Source organism: Neofelis nebulosa, chromosome 10, assembly GCF_028018385.1.
Source record: "Neofelis nebulosa isolate mNeoNeb1 chromosome 10, mNeoNeb1.pri, whole genome shotgun sequence".
Classification (NCBI taxonomy): Eukaryota; Metazoa; Chordata; class Mammalia; order Carnivora; family Felidae; genus Neofelis; species Neofelis nebulosa.
This window is the reverse complement of record NC_080791.1, coordinates 98,634,643-98,656,822: the sequence shown is the minus strand read 5'-3', so window position 1 is coordinate 98,656,822 and position 22,180 is coordinate 98,634,643. Positions and strand designations below refer to the sequence as shown.

The 22,180-nt window shown below is 50.9% G+C and overlaps 1 protein-coding gene across 10 annotated transcripts in view; it reads left to right on the top strand.

Annotated features, from left to right (window-relative positions):
* Positions 1-21,555, top strand: part of AMBRA1 (autophagy and beclin 1 regulator 1) — a 181,631-nt gene extending 160,076 nt beyond the window's left edge. For 9 of the 10 annotated variants that reach the window (XM_058688803.1, XM_058688811.1, XM_058688808.1 and 6 more), the window contains 4 exons: positions 4,807-4,946; positions 12,514-12,606; positions 14,118-14,311; positions 19,963-21,555. In XM_058688803.1, coding sequence (XP_058544786.1) covers positions 4,807-4,946; positions 12,514-12,606; positions 14,118-14,311; positions 19,963-20,468 — 933 coding nt within the window. In that variant the 3' untranslated portion in view covers positions 20,469-21,555. Of the gene's footprint in view, positions 1-4,806; positions 4,947-12,513; positions 12,607-14,117; positions 14,312-19,962 lie in introns of those variants that run through there. The other variant, XR_009249969.1, reaches the window with a different exon arrangement.
* The last annotated feature ends 625 nt before the right edge of the window (positions 21,556-22,180 follow it).

Sequence of the window (22,180 nt, the reverse complement as noted above, 5' to 3'; positions counted from 1 at the left end):
TTCCATTGATTTTTTTCCCTCTTCCCAGAGAGTTAATTTTCCTCTAGTAACCCTCTCTAAAGGCTTAAGGCCTCCCTTGATCTCCATCATTACCGAGAAGGCATTTCTCCTCCTCACAGTTCCTTTCCTCCTCTTGGCTTGGGTCTTCTCTTGTGGCCAGTCTGTTTCCAATTCCAGTCTGTTTCTTCCTACCACCAGCTTCCATCGTCTTAGTTAAAACAGGGGAGATCTGCTGAGTGCACTCGACCTCTTGCCGCTGTGGAGCCGTTCCAATTTTACAGATGATGAGATTCCCCAACACAAACAAGATAACCACAAAGTTTTTTCTTTCAGCTTCTTATCTGAGCTGATCTAAACAGTGCAGTTTGCTACTCAGACTAATGGTCTGAGCTTTATTGATATGCAGCCAAAAAGAAAACATCTTCTTGACGGCAGCAATACATTTTTCGTCTAAATTTTAAAAGGGTGGAGAGGAAGGTTTCCCACTGAGCAACTCTGGTTGCCTCTCATTCTTTTCCTGTCTTTGAACAAGAAACAAGATCCCTTTAGTTTTGATCTGGGAACTGTATTCTTTTGCTCCTACTTCTGTTAAGTAGAGTTTGGGGGATGGAAAGGCAGGTGGTACACGAGATGGTCTTGGACCCCAGAAGTGAAAGAATCATCCTCTTGTCCCACTCTCTTAGAACCTGACTCGTTCTCTGGTAATGTGCCAATATGGCACTGGCTCTCCTTCTAGTACATTGATTCCAGTTCTCTTCATAGAGTTTAGACAGAAAGGAAAACAGTCTGCTTGGGGTTGCTGTCAGCTTTTGTCATATACCAGGGAACATCTGTAGCCAAAGCTGGTGAAACCAGCTCTCTGCCAACATGAATCAGCAGCTGGATTTTGTATCCCACCCCACAAAGGGTCTCCAGGTCCTGATAATCCTTCTCTAATGTAATGGAATTTGGTGGTACAACTTCATGGGGTGTCTCTCTTGTCAGAGGGAGAGAGGGATTTTTGGCAGGCCACCCAGCTTTGTCCTTGACGAGTGGTAAGGAAACCTTTATTGGTGATATATTTGGGGTGTCTTTAAGTGAAGGCCAGAGCTGTCCCTTAACACTATCTCAGATCTTCTTTCTTGTCAGTGCTGATGAACCTTGAGTGTACAGAGCCAGAGCTAGACCCCACTGGAATCTGGGAGGAGATGGCTCCCCCAGTCACTGGGCCAGATAGACTGATAGTTGAAAGCAGAAATGTTGGGAGAGTGGCCAGAGCTACTGAACCGTCTGTCAGCAATGGGGAACTTGTTGGGCAGATACTCTTTTTGTCATTACGGCTGACTAATTGTGAGGAGAATACCCCCCTCTGTGAGGTGCTTTGAGAGCTCCAGCCAGAGAATGGAGCGGAAAGTCCATCTCTGGATGGTTCTGAAGATGGGCCAGGTTCTCATTCCTCTAGGCTCCTTTAATTTCAGGCATGTGTGAAATCAGGAGTATTGGACCGGATGGCCTCTCAGGACTGTAAATCAGAGTCCTGCCCATCTGGCACCCTCTGTGCTCTTACTACACCCCCTCCCTCATATGTTTTGCTCTCACCTCCCTCCTTCCTACCCCCACATTAGAGTGTGATAAGCAAGCTGGTGCTTATCAGGAGTCCTGGAGGCTGCTGATCCTCACGTGGGATCTTCTGGCTTCCTGCCACAAAGCAGGATTTAGTCTAATACCCAAACACTAGAGGAGATGGGCACTTGGGAGCTGCCCTTTCAACGGTGTTTAAGGACTTGAGGGGTGAGGGGCCCGGGGGAACTGCCATAGAGAACAAATTGATGTCCCATGACTACTATAGCCATAGAGGTTGTGACTGTCTGTGCAGCAAGGTCTAGGGGTCTCAATCTTTAATTACTTCTCCCCAGTGCATTTGACCTTGTCTCACCTGAGCTGGGTCATCCATCATACTGGTCTTTTGAGGGTTTTGTCTCCAAAGTAGGTTCCTGTGCTTAGAAGCAAATTGATAGTATTTGTTTGTTAATTTTTCTGCAGCAACAGACTATAAAAGGTAAACTTGTGACATGTGAGAGGCTTCTCTGCTTCTTTTCTGGTCTGGAACATTTCTGGAAGAATTCTCTTCCTCTTTGAGACCCATCAAAAAACTCAGCACAACCTTAAAGCATCTACTTTACTAACCTTATTACTCCCCCTTCTTACAAGGCTACTTTCTCTGCCCAGCTCCCTGAAGTTAGGAATGAATCACTGTGACTTCAGCTGAGACTCCCTTGTGAAGCTTTGTAGAACTGTCACAGGTCAAGACCGAAGCTCCCCTAATCCAGCCCACTAAAATTAACACACATCCCTCCTTAACCCTGGTGTACCCCACTCATGCCATCTAACCTTGGGGTGAAGGGAAGTTGAACAGTCAGTGATCCCAGACATAGTTGTTTGTCCTTTGAGTGTGTGTCCCAACTCATTTAATTATGTGGCCTGCAGGTGGGACAGAAACTATTGATTTATCTTCTGGGAAGGAAAACCTCTGTGAGAAAGGGTAAAGGCACCACACCCCATCCCCTGACTTGAAGGAAAGGGTTGAATAGGTGCAAAGGGAAAAGACAGGTATTGCCACCTCCACAGAGAGTCAGCCATTGAGGCTGGTAGAGAACGGAGCAATGAGTTCGTTCAGAGCACTGCTAGATATATGTGTGCAAGGAAGAGACTATCCAGAGGTCAAGCAACCATGTTCTACATGACTAGTTTAGAAATTCATAAACTCCATTGGGCTCTTTTTTTAGTAGTCTCCTCAGTTAGACCAAAGATTTTTGCTAATTCTTACATTTGGAGTTGAGTCAGAAAGAGAGGGCACGGGAGGTTCTTAAAGCAGCAGCTGTGGTGCTGTCAGTCTTCTGCCTCAAAACAGAGCCAATTCCGTATCTGTAAGAGACCCATTCAACCTCAGGACCATTGCAGGGCCGTCCGGGCGGTGTGCCATTAGCCGCCCAGGCACATTTCTCAGCGCCACAGAACCTGGAAAATTATTCATAACAGGATTCTCTGTGTATGTGTCGGTATGTTGAGAACTCGTGCTGCTGTCCTCTCCATTCTGGAGCCCGTCCTGGTGAAAGCATTTCAGACAGATAGACACCCAAGGCACATGAACAAGTATTCCCATATCCAGGGCTGCTTATCACTTCATTCTTATATGTGCAATTTTACTTATTCTTAGCTCAATTTTACTTATTTCCTCCTTTTTTTTTTTTTTTAATTTTAAATCTCTCATCAGGATAATTTTAAAAGTAATAATTATTGTACCACCCTAAATTCCTTGAATATTACTTTCTAAACCACATCTCATTTGGTCTTCTTTGTTTTTTTGTTTTTTTCCATCAGGGAACAGGGAAAAGCAGATCATCCCTACTTTCATCCCTACTTTAGATTAATGCCTGAAGAGGCTAAAAGGGAAAACATTGACTACAACTCCAGTTGATAGATTCTTGGCTTCATGTCCTCTTTGTAGACCCGAACCATCTTTTTTGAAGCCCCAGATGCAGATTCCTGATAATAATAGCAGCAGTTACCATTTATGAGCTTGCACTGTGCTGGACATTTTATACACATCATGCCTTTTCATCTCTCCACAATTATTTGGATATTGGTGTTGTATCTTTTTTTTTTAATGTTTATTTTTTTTAAGAGAGAGACAGAGCACAAGCAGGGAAGGGGCAGAGAGAGAGGGAGACACAAAATCTGAAACAGTCTCCAGGCTCTGAGCTGTCAGCACAGAGCTGGACATGGGGCTCGAACTCAAAATGTGTGAGATCATGACCTGAGCCAAAGTCAAACGCTTAACCAACTGAGCCACCCAGGTGCCCCTGGTGTTGTATCTTTTTAAACTGAGATCTGGAGAAGTTACTGTTCTAGAGAAGTGTCAGGACTCCAACCCAGGGCTTCCTAGCTCAAAGGAAAGTCCCCATCCTTCATTCTCCCAATGTCCTGCTCTCTGACTAAAGTTGCTGTGGAATGTCGTGCAGCTCAGAGGCCAGAGAAATTGGAGGCTCTCTTTCACCTACTCCAAACCCTTAGCCACAGCTGAGCTGCCTCCTGAGAAAATAGTAGCTTTGGAAATAAGCCTACTATTGAAGGGAGAGTCTCCCTTGGAGAAATGGATACGATCTATTTAATGGTGATTTATATAAGCTAGAAAGAAGTCATGTACCTGTGTGTTCAAGATTCCCCTCTTCCCTGCTTCCTACATCTTAGCGCACCTTTTAGGTTTCCTTAACAATAGCAGTTTTAACATTGCTTTTAATTAGATGAATTAAGAATGTTCTCTGGTGTTATCACCCCCTCCCGCCCCCCTATCACCTTCAGTTCTCCATTGCTGTAAGAGCTGTGATTTCCATGGTAACGGGACTCCCAGTTGAGCTTGGCTCTCACTGGTTTGTCTGGTCAGGGGAAAGTTAGGAGCAGACCTTCCTGGGGAGTGGAGCTCTGACAGCCTTTCCAGGGGGCTTTCGTGGTAAAGCCACGAAATGAGAAGAGCTAAAAGGCTGTTATGTTAAGGAGAGCATGAGCAAGCTTCCCGCAGAAAAGCCTAAGTGACCCCTAGCCTTGCTGGACAGAGTTGTAGCCTTCTCCTAAAGTAGAGGGCCCCAGGCTCCCCCTGCCACCTCAAGTTCTGCAGTATGTGTAAGAGGCCTTCTGTTCCCAGCCTAACTGGCTCCTTTCCTCCCTGTGGTTAACTTGCTTCCGGCCATAGAAGGGACTTGGTTATTCTTGGTAACAAATTGTTTCTCCTCGAATTCTCTTTTCTTCCCTCTTTTCTCCCCCACCCAGAGAGTTTTCAACGTCCTTTACCCCATGCCTGCCGACCAGCGGAGACATGTCAGCATCAACTCTGCCCGTTGGCTGCCCGAGCCAGGGCTTGGCCTGGCCTATGGTACCAACAAAGGAGACCTGGTGATCTGCCGACCAGAGTGAGTGGCTCAGGGCGGGCGGCAGCACGGGTGGGAGGGGGTCGTCCAGGCTGAGGACGTGAGTAATCAGCACCATCTGTGGGTCTGGCCGTGAGGTGGGGTCTTGTAGAAGGGAAATCGAAATTCTGCTAGAGCCTGCCTCATTCTCTGCGTCACTCCATGGAGGGTCCTTTTAACTTGAGGTTGCTAGCGTTAGCTCTCCATCCCAGAAATCTTCAAAAGACTGGTTTAGTTATTATGTCTTCTTAAACCTAAGGCAGTATTTTTTTTTCTTTGTTTTCTCTTGTTCTCTGGTTCCCTAGTGATAGTAAAATTTCTCTGCAGGCAAAAGCATAGATATCAAAGATTCTTTTCTAAACGCTTTTTGAAAAATTCAACAGGTGGTCTTAGGTTTGTATAAATGCCATAGTCATAACTTAAGAAATAAAATTGGAAATAGAGTATTGTTAAAGCCCTAATTTGTCAGGCCACTGATCTCTAGCAGCCTGGCTCTGTGTCCTGCCTGTTTTCCTTTCTGCTTGTGCTTCATAACAGTGAAGGCAGATTGGAAAGCTCCATTTAAAATCAAAATGATTATCTGGTCTTGAAGTAAGGGGTAGGAGGGGACAGGGAACCATAGCACCTCTGTGTTGGGTCCTGATGACACCCCTTCCCCTTGTGGTGTTTTGGAGGACAGAAGTCTATTCTTTCACTTGAGACCCTGGGAGTCAGCCAGGTCTGTCATCAGTTTCCAGACCCAGCCAGGTGGGGCGCGTGAAGCTCTGTGCTTCAGTGCAGATCAGGCTGATTGCTGCGTGGGCCGCTGCAGGGTTCCAGCAGACTAAATGCCACTTCTGCCTCCAGAGCGTCCTAATGCTGTCCTTCACTTGGTGCAGCGCCTTCTCCCAGGGTGTTCTGCAGATCACAGAGCATGGCGTGACTGGTCTGGTAGGGTCTCTGGCTGTTGGAAGTGTCCACTTTGCCTTTTAATAGGGCCTTTGGTGGTTTTTCCTAGGGTGTGTATTTGGGTCAGTTCTTGCGGCCTCGTAGATGACTGGTGACTGAGCCCATGTCAGCTGAGCTAGGGCAGTAGCTCAGGAGAAAGGAAACCCGGTTCTAAGGGGAGCTCTTTCATTCTACCCTGAATTTTTGGAGCCCCTCCCAAAGAGAGGCTGCCATCTGAGACTGTGGTTCTGCCAGCTGCACTGTCCTCAGGCTCTGTGTCCAGAGAGCCCCTTTCGCTAGCTCCTTGTGCCTTTCCAGAACTGTGCCTGCCTCTTTGAATGACCGTGCCACTGTTAGCCCCGTCGCTGGGTCTGTCTGTCTCTGCCCTCCCTCTGGCATGACCGTAGCCGTGGAATCAGTCTGCTCTCAACTCCTTCTTTTTCCCCGAAGCACATGAGACTGCTTATCTTACCTCTGCCTCTTAGACATTTATAAGAGGACTCTAATAGACATCTTCTCCAAAGCTGGCACAGAATTCTGGACCATAATTTTATTCTTAACAACACTGTAGTTATAGGCCCTTCTTAGTCCCCATTTCCCCAAGACATCCTTCCTCAACATTATCGTCTTGTCTGTAGCTCCAGCCACTGACCTTTGTGCCAGGCAAACTCCCATCCCCTTCCCTTGCAGAAGTGGCCTGCCCCTCCCGAGGCACAGTCTCTACTTCCAGTTTATCGTGGTCCCACAAAGGCTTTTGTGTCTGAAACCCCGGCCTCCGCACTTGGTGTGAGTCACAGACACCTCAGCCAAACATGAAGCTGGCTTTGGCCTCTCTTCTCTCTTTTCTCCCCATATGTCGTCTTCAAGATCCAGCTTCACTAGGCTGGAGCCATCCTGGACTGCCTGGGGTACTCTTAGCTGCAGGAACTCAGGCCTCTTCCAGGAGCAAGGGAGCCACCAGTATTTGACAGCACGAACAGCGTCCCATCGCAGACCAAGTTGCGTTGGCCTGAGAGAAAGAGAGCTAGCTTGGCCTACCTGTCTTGGGGTTGCTGTTTCTCCTGATTTCTTGGGTCCTTTTGGCAAATGCCCCAAATCTTAGGGTGCGTATTTAAGGGAACTATGCAAATTAAGACAGACATGACTCTGTCCCAAGTTGTTCAGAGTTTCTCTGCTTCTCAGTCCCCTTCATATCTTTGGGATTTGGCTTCAGGCAGGGAAGCCCGAGCAGTATTCCGGTAAAGAAGGGAAGACTCAACCCAGGTCTCCCAGCAGATCAGAGACAGAATTAGGCTTCCTGACTGTCCAGTCCAGAGCTCTTTCCTACAGCTGGTTTTTGTGGGGGTTTTTTTAACCTTTTTTCAATCACAAACACCTTTGAAATTCTGATGGAAACAATGTACATTTTTCCACAGAAAAACATACCACAAGAACACACGATTTCATAACTCTCTTAAGACCTCAGGTAAAGAATGCAGCTCTAGGTTACGTTGAGGCATTTAAGCGGTCAGATGATGGGGACACAGTGGGAAATGAGAGAGGAGTGAGAATGTTCACATCTTTTGAATAGTTGGTGGTTGGTCTCTGGCCTAAAATGAGGAGAACAAATGAATAGGGAAGTAGGAGCTCAGGGTTGTGTCTCCAGTAGGCAGATGCCTGAGGCTCACCGCCCATCCCCTTGTGATACAGTTCTGGCACACCCTTTCCCGAGGGCACAGCAGCCAGCCAGCCAGCTGGGCCAGGATTACAGCCCTCCCTCTAAAACAGGTGGCCGTCTTTGTCCACAGACACAGGCAGCTGCACCTCCGTTTTGTGCTTTCAGTCCTGCTCTTGATTTCTCCTCCATTGTCTTAGCCTCCACACTCTGTCCAAGCACGAAGACAGAGGTCACAAGCCCCTGGGGCATCTGGCACTGAAAACCCACTGAGGTAGAACAAGGCCTAAGGAAATCCCCATTGCTCCAGGGTAGGAAATTCTTAGGACAGGTGAGGAGATGAACAGCTGGCCCTGTAGCCCCTGCACAAAGCCAGTAGGGTGGCGGATAGCCCCGTCACCCCACCCTTCCCAGCAGTGAGGCGCTCCTTTCTCCTTTGCTTTGCTCCCCCACCCGCCACTCCTCCCAAGCTGCTGCTGCGCCTCTGGCTGACTGCCAGCCCAGCCAACACCCCCAGTGATAACCATAGTGGGCGTGAAGTACCAGATTGATGTGAGGGGGTGCTTGCTCACTTCCGGCTTCATAGATCAGCCCTACAAATGGGGGGGAGGTGTTGCTGGGAAGACCACTGCTTCTCAGAGTCAGCTCTGAAGACAGAATTGAGGGACTCATGCCAGAAGAAACTAGGCCGGGACCGTGGGGCATCTGGCCCCCTGGCTGAGTGTGGGGCCCTGTCAGCTCTGTCCCTTAAGAGGGAGCTACCACTGTAAACAGTGATTGCAATCAAGCATCACTGACCAAGGAGGGAAAAGGCAGATCCCCGAGTCAAAAGAGGAGCCACAGAGACTTCATGTTTTAGGCTGCCCCACAAGAGCCAGGTGCCAGCTCTTTCCCACTTTGCAGAGATAGTGGGGATAGATGCCTGTCCTTCTTTCCAAAGAGACAGCCATGTGGGCCAAGCCTCTGCAGCCATGTAAGTGACAGAAGAAAGAAGGATGTTCTCAAAGGGAATATTCCCTAGATGTTCAGAAGTTCAGGGGTGCCTGGCTAGCTCAGTCAGTGGAGCATGTGGCTCTTGATCTCAGGGTTGTGAGTTTGGGTGCCACTTTGGGTGCAGAGAATACTTAAAAATAAAATCTTTAAGGGCATCTGGGTGGCTCAGTTGGTGAAGCGTCCGAATTTTGATCCTGGCTCAGGTCTTGATCTCACAGTCGTGAGTTTGAGCACAGCTTACAGCTGCTACTGAAGGAACCCAGGCGTGAAGTGGAAGTCCATTTGAAAAGGCTGACGCTGGGGCGCCTGTGTGGCTCAGTCAGTTAAGCATCTGACTCTTGGTTTTGGCTCAGGTCATGATCTCACGGTTCACAAGTTCGAGCCGCACGTCAGGCTCTGTGCTGACAGCTCAGAGCCTGGAGCCTGCTTTGGATTCTGTGTCTCCCTTTCTCTCTGTCCCTCCCTCACTTGTGCGCGCTCTCTCTCTCTCTCTCTCTCTCTCAAAGATAAATAAACATTTAAAAAAAAAAAAAAAGGAGGGAAAGATTGACCCTGATTGGCCTTCCATGCTTCTTCATACTTTTGTGTATTGGTCTGGCTTCCAGGAAGAACCTAAGGCAAACAGTGACTGTTTGATCCTAAGACCCAAGGAGAAAGCAGATGAGTCGGGACCATTCTTCAGCTTGTAGATGGAAATCAGTGATACTGGGTATTGAAGGCTAACAGTTCCAGTAGCTAGAGAGTGTATCTTCAACTCTGATCCTTGGTACAGTACCTGGAATTCTATCCAAACTTTCAAAAACATGAGCTTGCTGTAGTCGAGCTGCTCTGACCACAGAAAGAACAAATCAGGGTGAACAGTAGACCTGTTGGTGGGGGGGCAGAAAGGAAGGAGGGCCTGGACGGCACATCTGCCAGTCTCCATTGCCTCCTTCTGTTGGCTGTTGACCTCATCACTGAATGTCCCGAATTCACAGTTCTGAGCTCACAGTGCATGCTGCCAGATGGAAAGTGTTTAGGGGACCCTTTCACCATCAGCATCATGCTAACAGTTCCAGCTCATAGAATGGGCCTTCAGGTGGCTGGTCCTCTGAGACAGGAAGGAAGGTTCTTGGTCACGCAGTGCATAGCTCGGCGTAGGTTTAGTGTGAACAGTTTGTTGTCACTAACCAGCCCTGGCTAGCAAAAATTACAGAGGAAGGATTTGGCAGGGACCCAGATGGTATTGCCACCTGTCAATAAATCTTGACAAGTTTGTAAATCAAAGGCTCCCTGGCAGCTGGCTTCACATGGTGCCTCATGCAGCCAGGATTTGGCTCATCAGAAGCTATAGTGATGACTTTGTTTTTGGAGGTCTCTGCTGTTGACCTCTAGCCATTTGCCTCTTCCCTAATGGAAGGTCCTCTCCTGTCACCTGTGCCCTGCAGCGCCCTGCTGTTCTCAGACAGTGCCCACAAAAATAGCTGAATGTTCCAAAGGGGAAGGAGTTGCTCCTTCTTAAAGGGATGGTTTGAAGATCACACCAAATCCGCAGCCCAGCAGGCCCTCAGGAGTAGCCAAGAGGGGTTAGTACAGAGCAGGGAATGAAGGGTATTTGTGTCTGGCTGTGGCCCTTTCCCTCCAAAGATGCTGGTGTGCCCTCAGGTGAAGCCCAGTCCCCAGAATCTTCATGACCCTTGAAAGACAGATAAGGGGCTCAGGCCTAGGTTGGTTTCCTTTCACCTGTAGTAGCACAGCCTCCTGACACACAGTCCCTCCTCATCCGAGCCCTGTCAGGTGCCTGTCCTGGCTAATCCTGTTTAGGAAGGAAGCACCTTACCTCACTCCCCCACAGCTGTCTTTTCCTGGCTTATCCTCTTGACCCACTGGCTTTGATTTCTCTGCTCTTTTTTTTTTTTAATGTTTATTTATTTTTGAGAAAGAGAATGCAAGCGGGCAAGGGGCAGAGAAAGAGGGAGACACAGAATCCAAAGCAGGCTCCAGGCTCTGAGCTGTCAGCACAGAGCCTGATGCAGGGCTCCAACCCATGAACCGTAAGATCATGACCTGAGCTGAAGTCAGACACTTAACTAATTGAGCCACCCAGGTGCCCCTGATTTCTCTGCTCTTTATTGAAGAAGTTCTGCCGTTAAAGGAAAATGACCTAAGCCTCTCAGTTGAAAAGCTAGCTTTCACTGGAGCTTGTCTTAGCTTGGGCATCCAAAGCAGACCACCACAGACTGGAGGGCTTAATCAACAGAAATTTATTTCCTCACAGCTCTGAAAGCTGAAGTCTCAGATCAGGGGCCAACATGGTTGGGTTCTTGTAAGGGCTGTCTTCTCACTGTGTCCTCATCCAGTGGTGAGGAGAGAGAGAGCGTGCATGAGATCTCTTTCTTACCCTTCTTCTTCTTTTTTCTTGTTTTTTTGTTTTTTTGTTTTAGACTTTATTTTTAAGTAATCTCTACACACAGCATGGGTCTTGAACTTTACAACCCCGAGATCAAGAGTCACATGCTCCACTGACTGAGCCAGCCAGGCACCCCATTTTCTTACTTTCTTATAAAGCCACAGGTCTGTTGGATTAGAGTCTTACCTGCATGACCTCATTTCACCTTAACTACCTCCTAAAGACCCTATGTCCAGCTATAGTCACACTGGGGGATAGTGTTCCGATATATGGATTTGGGGGGGTACAGTTCAGTCCACGGCTGTGCTCTTCAAGCACAGTGCTCATGCCCTGTCTCATTTAAGAGCAGAACTGGCTGTTTTGAGTATCTCTTAACAGTCTCCACAGGGACACCAGAGTTCTGGTTTTTTTGTTTTTATGTTTTTTAATTTTCACGTGAGGTCTGTGCCCAGGGTGGGGCTTGAACTCATGATCCCAAGGTCCAGGAGTCTCATGCTCTTCGCACTGAGCCAGCTGGACGCCCCAGGGACACCAAAGTTCTGATGGGCCCAGACACCTCTTCCTTATCTCCTATTCACACCTTCAGCACAACACCCCACCCTCAACCACAGTGACTGCTAGGTAACGCCTCTTCCTGGAAAGAATCTTTAAAAGCAAAGCAGTCTGTGTAACGGGGCTGCTGCCTGTGATGGTAAGTCATCATGGAAACGTCAGAAGCCACTGCTTCCCTCCTGGCAGCGGTGCCCTATGACACTGGCAGAACCGCTTGATGGTCCATTACAGGGAAAGGAGGAAGCAGGGCAAGGTTGGCAATCTGGAGAACTGGACAGATAGAAACTCCTCTCCGCTGTCAGCAGTGCGGCCAGTGGCCACTCGAGGGTCTCTCTTCTACGCCAGTAGGAAGTATGGGGACACTCCCAGGGCCGTCTTCTCTAGGAGCACCTTTCCCCACTGCTAGCCCAGCCTGCCCTAGCAAAGGAGGCTCTAGGTCTAGAATAGAAAGCCTTGTGGACTATTCTGGCTCAGTGGGGGCTTTTCCCTGCTTAGACTTCTGAGCTCCAGGCAAATTAAGAATGGCAAGATGCCCTGGTTTTCCTTCCTCCCTGCCCCACGGCAGCAGGGAAGACCCAGTGGCAGGAGCCTGTGCTTTCTCTATTTCGGATCACTAAGCCCACACTTGAGGCAGGGCTGTCTGTGGCACCCCGTCCCTCCAGGGCCTCCCCAGTCTCTCATTTGCTATCTTAGCTCCTTTCTTTGTGCCTGAAGAACACTCAGCCCACTGCCTGCGTACAGTGTGGCTATTTTTTAGCTATCTCTTAGTCCTGAGGAGGAGCTGATGAGGCACTGTTCAGAGGAAGGAAGAGGCTAAAAACCCACCACTACAGGCATTTGGGCTGTTGGAGATTTGTCCGCACTGCTCCAGCACTGCGCTTCCTGGTGGAAATCTCCAGTCCTTGTCTCAGCTCAGCCCCAAGAGAGACAAAGGAGAGATGAAGGAGGGCTACCAGGCCACAGGCCACAGAGCCTAGGAGGTGTAAGGTGTTCTGGCCATTCTTTTTCTAATGCTCTCCACCTTTTCTCCTCCACCCTTCCCAACTGCTTTTCAGGGCCTTGAACTCTGGTGTTGAGTACTACTGGGACCAGCTAAACGAGACTGTCTTCACTGTCCATTCCAGCAGCAGGAGCAGTGAAAGGCCAGGGTGAGTTTGGGAAGGAGGAGGGCACAGCTGTTGGAGGTCTGTCCCTCCTGTTTCCAGTGGGCTCTCAACCAGTGCCCTCAGACTGCTCCGGGGCTCTCTGGGTGCCTCTCCTCAGCCACAGCAGCTCCTCTTTGATCTGCTTCATGCATTGAGCTTTTGCACACAGTTGGATTCGAGAAAAGTATTCTATGGCAAAGGACAAGAACATGCTCTGCTCTTAGAGTCTTGACTGAGAATAAGCTAGGACATCCTGTGGGCTTCTCCCATCCTGGCCATGGTATCTGGGCACACTGGGGTGACGGGAGAAGACAGAGCACTAGGGAGGGATGCTGTCCACAAGAAGAGTGCTGGGAGCCCAGGGAGAATCTGTGGACAATACCGCAGGTGACCAGGGCCTCAGGGACCAAGCTGCCCAGAGCTAGCACCCAGGGACAGACACATTCCCAGGGGCCAGTTAGAGTAGGAACCTGGTACTGATCCTCTTATCAATGTATTAAGGAAGACTGAAACATTATGAGAAAAAAGTGATGGGTCAGTAATACATGCAAGGGCATCACTGCTTCCTAGAAGAATTACAGGACATGGCTAGAAGAATAGTCCCCAGAAGCAGCTAGAAATGAGTAGCTGGTGACTGTCATGGAAGTCCTGGGCCCCCTCTGCTGCCAGCTGTATCTATCCCAAGGGTCAGTGCCTGGGAAACGCGCAAGGAAAGGGGTGCTAGCTTTGGGCCTGGGCATTATTCATAGGTCAGCTGGGCTGCCTACCTTCAAGGGTCTGTTGTCAGAAGGCCCTGAAGGAGGAGCCCAGAAGGGCCTCATAAGAATCCTGATGCTTTTCCTCCAAAGTGGAGATCCAGTGGAAATTCCAGGAATTTAAACTGGAATCTTGTCAGCATATAGTTAGAAGGAAGGAAGGAAAAGAAGAAAGGTCCCTTCTACTGCTCACCCTTTGTCCCACAGATCTCAGCTGGTGGCTTCCTGAACGTGGATAAGAGGTGTTCTGTTTTTTTTTTTTTTTAATGTTTATTTATTTTTGAGAGAGGGGGAGACACAGAATCCAAAGCAGGCTCCAGGCTCCAAGCTGTGAGCACGGAGCCTGATGCGGGGCTTGAACTCTTGAACCACGAGATCATGACCTGAGCTGAAGTCAGATGCTTAACCGACTGAGCCACCCAGACGCCCCTAAGAGTCTTAAGATGAGCCTTCTCTACCTCCCCAGAAAAATCCTCATTGTTTAAGGGAGTGACTGCACTAACTGGCTTTGCAAAATTGGATGGTTCTGCAGCTTCCGCTCATTGTCCCAGAGCTTGCCCTGATCTGGAGGAGAAAGGACACAGCTGAGTTAACTACTTTTGGGAGGTAGCTGCAGCAGCACAGGGCTTCTTTCTCGTCTTAGCCTGTGGGCCCTGGTCCAGGGGACTGTTCCCTGAGGAGTGGCGTGGAACAAGTGGAACTCTATGAGGCGTACTGTCCCAAACCCTGCCTGACTTCAGTCTGCCCTTCCCTCCCTAGAACCAGCAGAGCCACGTGGAGGACTGACAGAGACATGGGTCTGATGAATGCAATTGGGCTGCAACCCCGGAACCCCACCACCTCAGTGACATCTCAGGGCACCCAGACTCTGGCCCTTCAGCTGCAGAATGCAGAAACACAGACGGAGAGGGAGATACAGGAGCCAGGGACAGCAGCTTTGGGTCCTGGTGAAGGTAAGAGTCACGTAACACCAGAGGGGAGATATGACTGGGAATGGGCAGTTGGGACCTTCATCACCCCTCCTGGTCTGTCCGCAGAGACCAGGTGCTGAGAAAGGGCCCTCCCCTCTCAGAATGACTACCCTCTGACCTGCTTGGGGAATGTTCCCCTGGTGGCGTTAGGAGCCTCCTCAGGCAGGAACAGCATCTCCCTGATCTGGGTCACTGTTTCCACCCAGTGGAAGCTGAGTTGCTCTTACAGCTTTGCTCCACTCCCACCAAGTACCCTGACCTCCTCCTCCTCTGAAACTTGGAGGACCCAGGTTGTTCTTCCAGAGAGAGCACACAGGAAGTAGTGTAGATGGGAAAGACTGCAAAAGAGACTCACTGGTGCGAGCTCTTATTCCAGGGACAAGCACACCAGACCTTGGGCTTCCAGGGCCAGCCCACAGGATAGCTTGTCAAGCTGCTATTACACCCATGGCTCCTTGCCCTTCTGGCTGCAGCCGGCATACCAGCAGCCCCGTCCTTCACCTACCTCAGGTGTAGCTCAGCCAGCATCAGCCCTGGCTCTGTGCTGGCCTCACACTTCTGAGAACCAATTAGCACTTCCCAGCGGTAGAGCTCGAGCCACTTTGGAGTCTGTCGACAGCTGTGTTAAGCAGGCTGTTCTCACTCAGTCACTCTCCTTACCCCCACCCCAGCCCCCTTGCCGGTTGGAGCTCCAAACAAGGCAGCAGCCTCCAGCCAGACACATATGCTTTAGGTCTGTGTTGAGCCATTTGCTCAAAAAAACGTCCACAGAAGGAAAAGCCATGGTGTGCATGAGGCATGTAACAAATTCACCTGTGTCTCCCCCAGGGAATAGCTTTTCACACTCTAGTCACCCCACAGGGCACTGTCCCTCTCACCGTCATCAACTGAAATTTTTTATTTGTTTTTTAATTTTTATTTAATTTCTAGTTAGTGAACTGAAATTTTTAAAAGTTGAATCCTTTTTTGGTCTGTGGCCCAGGCCACCTCCCCAGCTGAGGCCCGTGACTCTTTGTGGGGTTCTCACCAGTTTCAGAGGCCTGAACCTCATTCCCTTCCTGTCTCCCCCGTCATAAAGGAGAGCAGGTGGTGGAGGGTGAACCATTCAGAGGCCAGAAGCACTTTTCAGCAAGAGTAGCCATCTGGCGCTGAAGTGTGGGCAGAGTAGGCTTGGATAGCTCTCTGCATCTGTCTGAAGCCCGGTGACCTTTGCCTAGAGCTTGGGAGCACAACCCTTCTTAGCATCGCAGTCCTTTGCAGAAGACCCTCACCTAGACAGAAGTAAGGGAGAGGTGTGGGTTGCAGAGAAGGGTGTCACTGGCCAGCCTCATGTCTCCTGGGGCCAGGAGCCTTGTTCTGAGCTGCTTAATTGCCCCACTGGACCACCTACCACTCCTACCACTCTGGTAGCAAGGCAAGGGACCAGGAAGCAAGAGTCTCCTTGGGTGCAGATGTCCTCCCTGGCCCTTCCAGCAGGCAGGCATGGCAGCTCTGCACATCCCCACCCCCACCCCTGCCTCCTCTCTCACCTTACTGGCAAACTGGTGGCCACACCTGCCGGAACATGTAGAAGAAACCCTTAGTTAAGTTAGCTAACCCTTCTTGTTGGCGTAGCTAGGAGGTGGGGCCAGGAGGGATACATCCCTACTCACTAGAAGCCCAGCTAGATTAGTGGGGCAGGCAGCTCTACCTGAGTAATTCACACTCTGGGGCTGCCCCTCCCTTAGCCCCTTCCCCGTCAGCACCAAAAGGTTCCCAGGCTACTACTCATTTTCTTGCTCTATAAAAATTTGATTAAAACCTATTCCGCTCATTCTAGGATGTCCAGGAAGAGCCTTCCCCAGGGGGAATTTGCAGGTGTCAGCTTTTTAGCTTGTCCACCTTTAAACCTTCCCTACCCTGTCACTCAGAAAGGGAGGGGTGCGTTCCCAGGGCTCACTGCTTGCTCCCCTCAGTGAAACAGTGCCCACCTGGCATACAGTAGGTGCTCAGGAAGTGTGTGGAATGAATGGACTTAACGGAGCAAGGGCCCACCCCTGAGCATGGCTGTGCTGTACTCTTCTGTCTCTGACCTCGGAGAAGGCTTGCCCGGGGCTCCTTCTTGTCTGGTGAAGATGAGAGTTATTAGCCCCACTGCAGTAGCCTGGGCCCGGGGCCAGAGAAAAGCGAATGTGGAAAGTGAGGGACTAGAAAGCCAGCGGGTCCCCTGAGGGCAGGAAGCACAGCTCCTCTTCCCACTCAGCCTGGCTCCCCTCTTCTGGTCAGTGACAGCCCCAGAATTAAATGCAGTTACAGGGCATTTATGGGAACTTGCTGATCCCATCCTGGCATCCACATCCAGAAAGTACCTTAGAACTTGCCAAGGAAAAAATGTCCTGTCAACACTAACTCAATTTCCCATTTTTCAAAGACAAAAAGAAATGCTTTTGCTAGGGAAAGAGACAGTAGAATTAACCTCTGTGGCCACCACTGCTCCTCGAGCTAATAGCTTGGATCCCCAGCCACGGCTGCCTTTTCCCTTAGGCCCCAGTGTGTTTTCTTGTTGAAGAATGTGCCAGCTGCCTCCAGTGCCAGCTCTTAGCCTTGGCTTAGAGTTCCCGAGAGAGAAGCACAGCTCACAGCTGTGTGCACAAGCATGAGGAAGTCGTCCATGGGCACAGTTTAACTTCTTCCATCCAGTCTCTTTTGAACACTTACTTTATGGATGATACTGTGTTAGGCACCATGAATCCAAAGGTGTTGCAGAGAGAATCCGATTCAGAGATGAAGCCATCATCTCTCCCTTCAAAAAGCAAGTCCAGGGGCAACTGGGTGGCTCAGTCTGCTGGGCGTCCAACTTTGGCTCAGGTCACAGTCTCATGGTTCTTGGGTTTGAGCCCCACATTGGACTCTGTGCTGATAGCTCGGAGCCTGCCTGGGATTCTCTGTCTCAGTCTCTCTCGCTCTTAAAATTAAAAAAAAAAAAAAAAAGTCCAGAAAGGAAACAAACGCAAAAGTACTTCTCCCATAGCAGAGGAGCGACATGTGACTAGGTTTCAGAAACTGCCTTAAGTCTGAAGCACCTGTAAGCAGCCTGGGAGCCCTTTTATTCAGCCACACATTCACGTGACAAATAGACACCAAGTGCAAAGCCGTGCATTAGACACTGGACCCAAAGATAAATAAAACTTACTCTGAGACCTTCAGGGACTTGGAGACCAGAAGGGAGATGCCACAGCCACAGATAACTCACACAGAGAAGAGTGCGACACTGCGAGGGCTCAGGGAGAGAGCCGGTGGGGCAGTATTTACACTGACCTTGACATCCACAGTGTGTCCCTGGTGTACATGAGCAGGGGATTGGAAGGCACACAGAAGTGCCTAGTTGGGTTTGGTGTGGTCATTGGTGCAGGAAGAGGGGATAGTCTGGGAAGTGGCTCGGACCTGACCAGAGGGCCCTTAAATGTAATGCTAAGGCATCCTGACAACTTTGAGGGCTTTTGTTGCTGCTGGGTCTTAAACAGATTATGGACTTAACCAGAACTCAGTGAATCCGCGATTAATTAGAATGGTAATAGCAGCGTGGAGTCTGGGTGGAAAGGGGAGAGATCAGCAAGATCAGGGAATACAGCCACAGTCATGGTGAGAGGTGGCCAAGACCAGAGCCATGGGTGCAGTGGGAAAGGGCAGGCGGGGCTGGGCTCCCTGAGGGCCTGGCTGTGGCACCTCCCTTAGGGCGCCAACGCAGCCCTGTCCTGCCCCTGGAAGTGAGCTACATGAGAAGAGCTGATAGTTCACCAGGCACAGAGCCCAGCACAATGAGTTCCAGTGCCAGCGGGCCTTGGGCCAGCCCACTGCACATCCCAGACCCAGCTGGGGAGGCCCTCAGTGCACAGAGTTCTTGGAAAGCAGTGGGGGTGGCAGTGAGCACAAGGAGGTCCCCAGGGGGCCTCGCCAGGCAGCTCTTTTGGCTCACAGGGTGGTAGCTCTGCTGGCACTGAGCCCCTAGGTTGACCTTTCCTCTTACCCTCTGCCCCCCTGTGGGAAGGCTTCTCCCCCTGAGAGAAGTGCTGAGAACCTTTCAGATCCTTTTCTTCTGCCCTGGGAATTGGCACTGAGCTGTCTGAGGGGGAAGCTTGGAAGGGCAGCCACCTTGAGGGCCGGCGGGTGGCGGGGGCGGGGGGCGGTGGATAAGTAGAGTGGACTGGGAAAAAAAGCAAGCCGCACATAAGTGAAAACCCAGGCGGAGTCCCCACTGCTTAATGTTGATGAGAATCATCTAAGACCCATAACATGAGACTGCCAAGCACTAACAAGGAGGGAAAGATCTAATGGGGCTTTAGACACCATGAAGCTGTGAAACTGGCTGGAAATGCAGCTCTAACAAGGAAAGCAGAGAAAAGGGACTGGACAGGGAGGGAACAAAAAAAGTCTTACAAAAATAGCTGTTGACAATAAGTACTCAAAAAAGAAAAACCCTCACCATCAGCGCCCCCAAATCTGCAAAATCCCAAAATGGCCAGCAAGTAGCCAAAGGAAATAAATTGATAGTTCAGTAGTGCCAGCCCTAACAGCCCAGGAGCCTTGATCATAGTTGCCCACAGCCTCAGATCAGCCCACCGAGGGCTGAGCACAGGCGGAGGGGAGGTCCTCAGGACAGAGCCCCACTCACAGACCCCAGGTTAATCACTACAGCCACCACTGACTGAGTGCCCACTGTGTGCCATTATCTCATTTCCTCTGCCCTGTGTAAGCTAGTTGTTTTCATCCCTTTTATAAAGTCTGGAAACTGAAGGAGGTGGATGTTAAGCGACTTGTTCAAGGTCACACAGCTAGTGAGTGCGGGACAGATTTGAGCCTAAGTCTCCTCTGCTCCCACACAAAGGAATGCTCAGGCCTTTGGGGAAGGAACAGAACCTTCTTTCTCTCCCTGGAGATGCGGGCTGAAGCCTCAGGTCTGGGCAGTTGGCGGTCTCCAGGGGAAGATGAGGGTATCAGGCATCCAGCCCAGCCCAGGGAGAATAGTAAATGGGAAACAGCTTGGGAAAGCTGGTGGGGAAAGGAGGAAGAGAGGAGACAGAATACCTTGTAGGGAACAGTTAAAAATCCAGTCTTCCTTGTGGGCTTTTAGAAAGTAAACAAAACACAGAAAAGACAGCAGTTTTGAAATGAAGTAGAGCAGACTGTTTGCTTTTGGGCCATACCCTGTAGTGCCCTCTCTTTCTACAGACCAGGCAGCATGCCCTGTCCGGGGCTGGGTCTCCCAGGTTACCCAAGACAGGCAGAGGGCAGACAAAGCAAGCCATCTACATCCACCTCAGTCCCCTTCACTCGTGTGGTAATTAGTCTGCCACTTGTGTCGGAAGGGTCTTCTGGTCCAGCTCTGCTTCTTAACTGGCTGAGTGGCCTTGGCCACCTCATGCCATCCTAAGCCTCAGTTTCCCCACTGGTAAAACAGAAATGGAAATGATGATCACTTGGGGAGTCTTGTCTAGCTTTCAAGTCTCTGATTCTCAGAAGGAGGGAATTAGACTCTTCTCATTTTTGCTTTTGGCAAAGAATCCCCCAGCTCCTACTCACAGTGGCCTGCCTGCCTGCCTCAGAGGCCCCGGCCAGCCACGAATTCCCTCTGTCTTGTGTTCCATGCCTTCCAGGTGAGGGCTCGGAGTCTGGTGCGAGCGGGGAAGATGCCCTCAGCAGGATCCAGCGGCTGATGGCAGAAGGGGGCATGACAGCTGTGGTGCAGCGAGAGCAGAGCACCACCATGGCCTCCATGGGCGGCTTCGGCAACAGCATCATCGTCAGCCACCGCATCCACCGTGGCTCCCAGACGGGCGCTGAGCCCGCGGCCGCCCGCGCCTCCTCGCCCCGGCCCTCCGCCTCTCGGGGACTGCTCCCAGAGCCTGGGCAGCTGGCAGAGCGGGGCCTGAGCCCCCGGACAGCCTGCTGGGACCAGCCTGGTGGTGTCCCTGGGCGGGAGCTGCCCCAGCCCACCCTGCCCTCTTCCTCCCCTGTCCCTGCCGCCCTCCCCCTCCCCCTTCCCAGCACTGAAGGACCAGCCCTGCACTGCGACCTGACCAATAACAACCACCTTGCTGATGGCGGTGGTGGCAGCAGGGGGGAAGCTGCAGGCCCCAGCAGGGAGCCACGGAACAGGTAGAGACACACGTGTGTACTGGTGCTTCCCCTCGAACCGCTGAGCAGAAACCGGACCTCACAGCTGACTCGGAACTGTACACGCGGAAGAGCTGCAGGCTGCATCAGGGAACAGGAGCAAGAGGGTGGGGGGTCGAGAGGAAGTCAGAGTCAGTGGGCATGAGGCAGTCGAATGGGCAAGGCTTGCCTCAGGGGACTAGAACCTTCCAGGATCTGGAGCCCAGGGGAGCCATGCTGCTGTGCTACGTGTGAATGGAGGAGGAAGTGGCTATCCCTGCCATGAACCCCCCCCTTTCTCTTAGAAACATGGCTTAAGAGACTCGCCCCTGGGCAGAGAGCCTTAGAAGGGTGAACCGTCTTCCAGATCTGGGCCAAACCATCCTGGACAGTGGCCAGTGGGGCACCTTTGCCCTGACTACCTGTTGCATGGGCAGAGCCACTAGGAGCCCAAGAGCAGGAGGAGCAGCCTGGCCCCCAGGAACCACCTCCATCTCTGAGCCTTCCAGAGCTTCAGCCTCTCGTATCATCTTATCCCCTAGAGACCACAGTTAGGGTCAGGCCAGGCTCCCAGATTCCTGAGGACAGGGACTTCCTGCACTTACTGATGGGGGACAACCATGGAGTGAAGGGAGGGGGGCAGCCTGCTTGCCTGATAGAGGATGGAGTCAAGGGATGGTGGGCAGGTCCTCACTCAGGAGTGGGGGGTGTAGGCTGGCCGGCCCCCAGGGCTTGTCCACCAGGCTCCTCTCCCCTGGCCCCCCAGGCCCTCAGAGCAGCACCTGTGGGTGGCAGTATTAGCTGAGCCTAGGCCAAAGCCAGCCCAAGGCTGGGGGAGGGGATGAGACTCCAGGTCAGAATGTGAGGTCTCGGTCTGTGATTTAAGGTGTTGCATGTGGAATCTTGAACTGTACGTGTAGTTTCTAGTGGAGAAATCAAGGCTCTGATTATTTTGTTTTTAGTATGAAAATGTGATTTCTTTTCTGTTTGTAACTCATCATAGAAACATTGTGGTGGGAGGAGAGGGGATAGTCTGACTGCTAATGAGGGAAACACCAAAGATCTACATCATTAAAGTGATGACATGGCCCTCACCAGGCTCTTCTCTGTTTGTTTCCATGGAGGATGGAGGAGGGGGTGGTGATTGGTAGGGGGCAGGGCCATTGAACCAAGCTGGGCCCAGGTTCTCTCAGGCACTGTTTCTGGGGCTGCTGTCCTACGTGGGGAGCCCCATCTGTCCCCTCAGAAGAAGCTGGCTTCATACTACGTCTCTGTACGCCACCCCCTGCTTGCCCCAGGTCTGCTAACGATTAGGGCAGCCTTAACAGTGACAGGTGGGTATGTAGGAATGACAGAAGGTCACTGTTGATTGCTTCCTACCCAGGACTGTGGGTCTGGAATGAAGATGTGACTGGCCAAAAAGCCGGGTCCCCTCTAGTCTCCAGAAACCACCCATAATGGGTGTCTGGGCTGGCCAGGAAGGGAGCTTGGTCTTGTCTACAGGCATCCCTCAAAATGCCATTTGCTAGAAAGTAGGGGAAAGATATTTGCCCCGCTCTTTTACAGAAGCGTACAGGAAAAACAGAGCCACCCCAGGGATTTTTGCCAGCAACAGCTACTTCTTGACTATCTCCTGTGTGCCTCTGTCCCAGATGCTATGGGGCATGTAGAATTACAGATTCTGTCCCAACAGGGACAAAACCAAAAGATCAAATGGTT